We start from the raw sequence: 7,815 nt of genomic DNA, 5'->3' as shown, positions 1-7,815 counted from the left end.
CATAATTTTCCACTAGGGTACCTTTAACAAGAGACATTGCATGTTGCTTAGCTCTCTTACATTGTCCCATACTAACCTCTATGCTAAATTTAGTCTTTACTTCCTCCTTTAACATCCTAACATTGAATTTCTGATTCTCAAGAACTTCCTTGGTGAAATGACTACCAATCCATCTGTAATTGACAACTGACCCTAACTTAAAATTTCTTACACAATTGTGGTCAATGATAAGGAGCTTGATTTGGAATGACTGCTCCTCACTCATCCATGATGCCTATAGCCTAAATGTGCATTGACCAATACTACATTTAACCAATAACCTTTTATTATTGTTTTTTCAAAGTACAATTGATACCCATTTGCTACAGCATAATTACAAATCATAAATTTTAATTGTTGAGGGTTGGTGAACCTCATACCTAGAATTGGTAACTGCTTCTTCCAAGGTGGGTCTTCATTAAACATCAGTTTTCCTTTCACATCTGGTACATTATCATCTTCATCATCTTTTGGATCACCTTCTGTGACCTCCTCATTTCCATATTCCTGACTTACTCCTTCATAGGTTACTCATTCCATGTTGCTTTCTTGTGGACTCATAAAGTCAATTAGGTCAATACCTTCATCCCCTTCGATTGGCATGTTTGACTTCATAGAACAATTATCCTCATTTTCATTTTCATTTGCCTTACTTACGTGCACAGTAGAACCAAAATGGTCCATGTAAATAGAAACTTATACTTCACATTGATAAACAATGTCTATAAATTTTTGATATTTGTAAATCAAGATTAAACCTTCTGAAATTTGTAAATCGGGTTGACAATAATAATGTTTCTCACACTTCTCTTGTGTGAATCGTTCAAGAAAACCCACAAACTCATTATATGACATACCCGCAAAATCGACGTTGTCGAACACATGATGAACTACATCAGAATATCAAAAATGTTTGTTGATAAACACACCTTGGAAATGAACTTTGATTGAAAGGAATATAGTCATCGATCTTCAGTTACTATGGTGGGACGAGGGTTTTCTCAATGAGGAGGGGTTTCTTCAATGATGGGGATGACATTTTATAATAAATTAATATAAGTGTACCACACGTGGCCATTTCATTAAATGGCGTGTCACCGACATTTTCCCTTGTGACATGTACATTATTTTTCAATCCGGTAAAAGGTTACATAAGGGTATTTTAAAACGGTCAAATGAAAGTATATTCCTTTAATGTGCAAAAAAATAGTTTAGTGATCTTTTAAAAAAACATGAAAAGTTCGATGGGCCAATATGACATTTGCGCTAATAAAAACTACATGCAGTAAAAATTTGATATTCTATATTAAAAACAACAGAGATCAAAACTTTAATTTATTTATTTTCTTTTAAAAGTATACCAAGTTTAATATGGGAAGAGTCACAACAATGAGAGAGACTTTTTAAAGGAAGGTTTGTCTAAGTAAGGAAACGGCCACTATGACCGCATGGAAGTAACTGCTGTCTAGCTTATGGTCAACGTTCTCTCCTCCTATCCTCTCATCTCCCTATCGGTCGCCCGAATATAACCCTTCTTTGTTGTTCTCGTTGGCTTAGAGCGGTTGAACTCTCACTCTCCTTAACAGTGGTGTGATTAAACTCATCTAGAAGACAAAACTTATAATTTCCTAAACTAAAAACCATAGGGACCAACTGACCAAGACTGTATTAATCCATTGTAAATTATTGGAAGCGAAACTATAATTAATCTACTTCTTTTTATAATTAAATTACTAGAATAACCAAAAGTAAAACTTCCTAATATATAACTAAGGGGAAGAAAAGCATAATTAGACAATTTGTGTAAATTAAAATGATACTGTAATATCTTCTGATAATAAGGATTCATATATGTTATAAACAAATCTTGAAAGGATATTTGTATCAAGTGTTCTCAGTTTTGTGATAAGTAATATATGAATGATAAAGTGATGGGTGGCCAAATAAATTTCCTAACAAAGAAAGTCACTCTCAAACATACATAAAATATTAGACATCCAGAGGTGTTAAGCATATAGTAGGTATTGAAAAGGACTATAACTTATAAAGATTTTGGGTTGAATAATATATTTTTTACATTTTATTTTTATTTTTGTTTTTTTATAATAAATAAATCTAAATTATTGATTAAAATCCAGAAAGATACCAAATAAATATATGTTTTTTTATTTCAATAGATTTTTTTTTATAATATCCGTCATCATTGAAAAAGAAATTCTTTAATTTATATCATTGAAAATAAATATTTTGTAACAGCTTAAGAAATTTTTCAGAAACTAACCAATCATATCAACTAATAGTACAATAAAAGTTATTTGTAATCCATAGCTCAAGAATATATAATAGGGATGATCAAACGAATAATTTATAAACATTTGCAATTAAACCTTACCATTTGTTTATCCATCTTCAACGGGTTGCATTACGAATAAAATGATAGATTTATGAAATAAAATATTCATTACCCCTCGAAAAACCATGTATTAATGCAACTTGTAAAGCTTTAGTCCGACTTTAAAGAAACATACAATATGTTTTTAGTGTTAGCTGTATATTTATTTGTCCTTTGTAATGTATCTTTGTATTTTTGGTATTTGTGTGGCCCTTCTATATTTTGCCCACAATCATATCTTTCCATATGTTGTATTATATATCGGTGGAATGCATTTGGTATTGACAGGGAAAAAACTCTTGTTAACATGGTATCAGAGAACTAAATACCAAAGGGCTTCTAGCCTAGCGGTATCCGGTGTTACCCTTCCTCTTTGAGGTTGAGGGTTCAAGTCCTGTTGTAGACATAGGTGTAGTTTAGGAGTAGGTTAGATTTGCCGTTTCAAAAAAAAAATCAGAGAAGTAAATCAACCCTAGCCGCCTTCTCTTTTTTTTTTTTTTTTTTTTCTTCTACTCTGTTTACTGTTCTTCTCCTCTTAAGTTAATTCTATGGCTTCTCACCTTGATAAGATGTATGGAATCACCAACATCAAGTCATATGTTCCTTTGATCCTTGATCTTGACAGACTAAACTACGATGCATGGCGTGAGTTCTTCAAGAATCATTGTACTGCATATAAAGTTTTCGGTCACCTCGATGGCACCAATCATAAACCAACCGATTAAGATTGGTGTACTGCTGATTCAATCGTGAAACAATGGCTATTTGGCACTCTCTCTCAACCTCTCATCCAAACCATATTGATACCTGATGCGACAGCCGCTCAATTGTGGAAAGCCATTGAAGACCTTTTTCGTGACAACAAAGAAGCAAACGCAATAGAACTCGAGAATCAACTTAGAAACATTGTTATAGGTGACTCCAATGTTATGGAATACTACACACACATCAAAACCATCTCCGATCTCTTAACCAACATCGGTTCCAAAGTTCCTGAACGCACTCTCGTCACATACGCTCTTAACGGCTTGTCATCAAAATTCGATCACATCGCCACTACAATTCGTCACAGAAATTCATTCCCTACACTCCTGGAGATGAGATCTATGCTCTCCATTGAAGAACAAACACTTCAAAATCAACAAAATCAGATACCCCAAGCCTCTCATACAGATTCTTCATCATCTCACCACGTTTTGAACGCCAATCATCAAACTCAATCTTCTAATTCCAGCAACATCCGAGGCAATAATCGTGGTGGCGGTCGAAATAGGGGTAGTAGTCGAGGACGGAATGGTGGCAGAGACAGACATGGCCATCGCAATAATGGAGGCGTGTTCTCGTTTCCGTCGGCAGCTCCTCATCCCAGCGGACGTTGGGTTTTCATCCCAGCCGACCAGCAATCTGGGTCCTTCCTTCACCTAATCAGGGTGCTCGCTAGTCCACTCCTTTGCAAACCCAATCAAGACAACAACCACTTTGGGCCAATCAGCACACAGCCCAACAAGCATTTTTTGCTGGACCTCAACCACTTCAGCTGTTTAATTGGCAGCAGGCCCAGAACTTTGCGGATCAGCCCACAACACTCCCTCAAGCTTTCACTACTATGAACCTTCAGGACCCCGGAACGGCAGATTGGTACATGGATACCGAGGCGACTACTCATCTTCATGCCGACTCAGGTATACTCAATTCCATTAAAAATAATTGTAATAATTTTTCAGTCATAGTCGGTGAGGGATCTCGCATTCCAGTGACCCATGTCGGAAACTCTTCTCTTTATCAACATCCTTTTCGTCCTCTAAGTCTTAAAAATGTCCTTATTACACCTCAAATTATTAAAAATCTCATTTATGTTCGAAAATTGACTCGTGACAATAAATGTTCTATTGAATTTGACGAGTTTGGTTTTTCTGTGAAGGATTATCTCACCAAACAAACCCTCATTCGATGTGACAGCACAGGCGACCTCTATCCCTTCTCAAAACAACTTCCTCAAGTGTTTCTCAGTGTTAGTTCTTCCAGGTGGCATCAACGACTTGGTCATCCCGGCACTCTAGTCTTCAACCATTTATTATCAAAAAAGTTTATCTCTTGCAATAACAAAGATCCTAGTATCTTATGTCATGCTTGTCAACTTGGCAAGCATGTCCATTTGTCATTTCATTTATCTCAAACTGATGCTAACTTTCCTTTTCATGTCATTCATTCTGATGTTTGGACTTCCCCTCTAATAAGTCATAGTGGAATAAAATATTATGTTATTTTTCTTGATCAGTATTCTCATTTTGTGTGGGTGTATCCGTTACGAAACAAATCTGATGTTTTCTCTAAATTTCTCCATTTTCGAGCATACGTTAATAACCAATTCAAAATTTTCAATGCGATAATGGCAAAGAATTTGATAACAAACACTTTCACCACCTTTGTGCCACTAATGGAATTCACATGTGCTTCTCTTGTGCTTACACGTCCCAAAAAAATGGTAAATCCGAACGTATGCTTCGAACCCTCAATAACATCATTCGAACCCTGTTATTCCAATCCCATCTTCCACCCACTTATTGGGTGGAAGCTCTTCATATGGCAGCCCATCTCTTAAATATTCTACCCTCTACCACTCTCAAACATGACACTCCATTTCACAAACTCTTCCAGAAACACCCCTCCTATACTCACCTTCGTGTTTTCGGATGTCTTTGTTACCCCCATCTCAACAACACTAGCAAACTCCAACCCCGATCCACTCCATGCATCTTCCTTGGTTATCCTTCCAATCATAAAGGATATCGATGTCTCGATCTTCATACCAAAGAAATCATCATTTCCCAGCATGTTGTTTTTGATGAATCAGTCTTTCCTTTCGGCTCAATGACCCCTCATCAGTCTCCCAATTATTATTTCCTTAATATTGAAGATCAACGGAACTGTTTTAACGATCCAACCATTCCCTCTCAACCTTCCCTTCATCATGCCGACCCAAGCACAACTGTCGTCGATATCGCCACCCAACACCTTGAAAGTGACATCGACTCCACTCCTTCCTTGTCTGCTTCGGCGTCTTCTCCTTCTCCTTCCACTCAACCCCCTCTCACCCAAAATAACCCCCCCCCCCAACACTCTCAACCCTTTGTTCCCACTTCCACTCGCACTCATCATATGCAAACCCGTGCTCATCATGGAATCTTCAAGCCCATTGATAAATTAAACCTTCACACCCAACCCTCCCAATCTCCTCTTCCCAAAAACTACTCTCAAGCATTTCAAGACCCAAATTGGCACAATGCTATGACTGAAGAATCTAATGCACTTATTTCTAATGGGACTTGGGTACTTGTGCCTCGGCCCCCACTGCAAATGTTGTTAACTGTATTTGGCTTTTTAAGAAGAAACATAATGCAGATGGATCTCTCGCTCGGTATAAGGCATGACTGGTTGCCAACGGTCACAGTCAACGAGTTGGCATTGATTGTGATGAGACTTTTAGCCCGGTTGTGACACCGGCTACCATCCAGACTGTCCTTAGTTTGGCTATTTCACACCACTGGCAGGTTCACCAGTTGGATGTGAAAAATGCATTTCTACAAGGTCACTTACAGGAGACCGTTTACATGCATCAGCCCCCGGGCTTTCGTGACCGATCTTTTCCGGATCATGTCTGCTTACTTCAGAAGTCCATATATGGACTCAAGCAAGCACCACGAGCGTGGTATCATCGGTTTGCTCAATTCATTATAGGGTTCGGCTTTACTAACAGCAAATCTGATTCCTCTGTGTTCATCTACAGACAGGGCGCTCAGACTATGTATTTATTACTTTATGTTGATGATATCATTTTGACTGCATCATCTTCCATTCTCTTACATAAGGTCATCACCACTCTGCGTTCAGAGTTTTCCATGACTGACCTAGGCACCCTCAACTATTTTCTAGGTATTGTTGTTACTAGAGACAAACATGGTATGTTCTTATCACAGCAGAAGTATGCCACCGAGATCCATGAGCGGGCTAAGATGCTCAATTGCAAACCAGATCGCACTCCTGCCGACACATTAGCTAAATTTGATGGCACAGGTCCTCCTGTCACTAATCCGACTCTCTACAGGAGCCTTGCAGGAGCTCTTCAGTACCTCACATTAACGAGACCTGACATCACTTATGCAGTTCAACAGGTTTGTCTTTACATCCATGATCCTCGAGAGCCTCACTTCTCCGCTCTCAAGCGCATTTTGAGATATATTCGATGTACTCTTGATCACGGTTTACAATTGTATGTATCTCCGTCTCGTGGTCTTATTGCCTATTCTGATGCCGATTGGGCTGGTTGCCCCACCACACGTCGCTCTACTCCCGGCTACTGTGTTTTTATGCGTCAAAACCTCCTCTCTTGGTCGTCCAAGAGGCAAGGTACCATTTCGAGATCCAGTGCTGAAGCTGAGTATCGGGGAGTTGCAAATGCTGTTGCTGAGACCTGTTGGTTGCGTAACTTGCTTCACGAGCTTCACTACCCACCTCCTTCTGCTACACTTGTGTATTGTGATAACGTCAGTGCCGTTTATTTGTCCACCAATCCGGTTCAGCATCAACACACAAAACATATAGAGATAGATATTCACTTTGTGCGAGATAAAGTTGCTATGGGTCAGATTCGAGTTCTTCATGTCCCGTATTCGTCTCAATATGTTGATATCTTCACCAAAGGACTTCCTTCCACATTGTTCCTTGACTTTAGATCCAGTCTGAATGTTCGTTCAAGACCTTTCGTTCTGACTGCGGGGGGATGTTAGCTGTATATTTATTTGTGCATTGTAATGTATCTTTGTATTTTTGGTATTTGTGTGGCCCTTCTCTCTCTCTCTCTCTATATATATATATGTCACACCCCGGCCGTCGGCGGAAACACCGGGTAGTGTAACATCATTTTTCGTATCACAGTTATATAACATACATTGAAAAATAGTTAAAGAACATACCTTTATTGATGATTGAAAGTTACATTATTGTTTTTCCTATTACATAATATCCGACTATGACATGCTTCTTAAAGAACAGAAAGATATTAGTAAAATTTATCCTGTTCGAATACATACCTGCTTTTCAAATTATTGAAAACACATCCATTTTAAAATACGTCAACATAAAGTTGGTGAGTCCACATGTTTTGACTCCATAAAATAATACATGTTTACACATTCAAAAGTATAGTTTTGAAAGTATCATTTTGACTCTCAAACATTGGGTATAATTGTATACTTATAAATTAAGTGTTATACCAAAACATTTCTTAATCTTAAGGTATAAGCAGGGGAAAACTTATACTTAACATTAATACTTGTATAAAACAAGGTATAATGTTTCTAAAATTTGCTACCATGAGCCTGTAA

The 7,815-nt window shown here is 37.9% G+C and overlaps 1 protein-coding gene across 1 annotated transcript; it reads left to right on the top strand.

Moving 5' to 3' along the window:
- The first annotated feature begins 2,979 nt into the window (after positions 1 to 2,979).
- On the top strand, positions 2,980 to 7,218 carry LOC145030216 (uncharacterized). The gene is made up of 6 exons (XM_078978619.1): positions 2,980 to 3,097; positions 3,251 to 3,861; positions 3,969 to 4,113; positions 4,156 to 4,442; positions 4,710 to 4,916; positions 5,983 to 7,218. The coding sequence occupies exons 1-6, from the start codon at positions 2,980 to 2,982 to the stop codon at positions 7,216 to 7,218; spliced, it is 2,604 nt and encodes an 867-aa protein (XP_078834745.1).
- The last annotated feature ends 597 nt before the right edge of the window (positions 7,219 to 7,815 follow it).

This window comes from Lactuca saligna, chromosome 2 (assembly GCF_052625555.1).
Source record: "Lactuca saligna cultivar CGN05327 chromosome 2, ASM5262555v1, whole genome shotgun sequence".
In the NCBI taxonomy this organism is placed as follows: domain Eukaryota; kingdom Viridiplantae; phylum Streptophyta; class Magnoliopsida; order Asterales; family Asteraceae; genus Lactuca; species Lactuca saligna.
The sequence above is the reverse complement of the archived record's forward strand: the minus strand, read 5'-3'. Positions and strand labels throughout refer to the sequence as shown.

Bases quoted from the DNA above. Each gene is read 5' to 3' on its own strand.
- LOC145030216 (XM_078978619.1), top strand. From the start codon at position 2,980: ATGGCTTCTCACCTTGATAAGATGTATGGAATCACCAACATCAAGTCA. The intron at 3,098-3,250 runs GTACTGCATATA...CTGATGCGACAG, and splicing joins TGAGTTCTTCAAGAATCATT to CCGCTCAATTGTGGAAAGCC. The intron at 4,443-4,709 runs GTTAGTTCTTCC...TTTCTTGATCAG, and splicing joins TTCCTCAAGTGTTTCTCAGT to TATTCTCATTTTGTGTGGGT.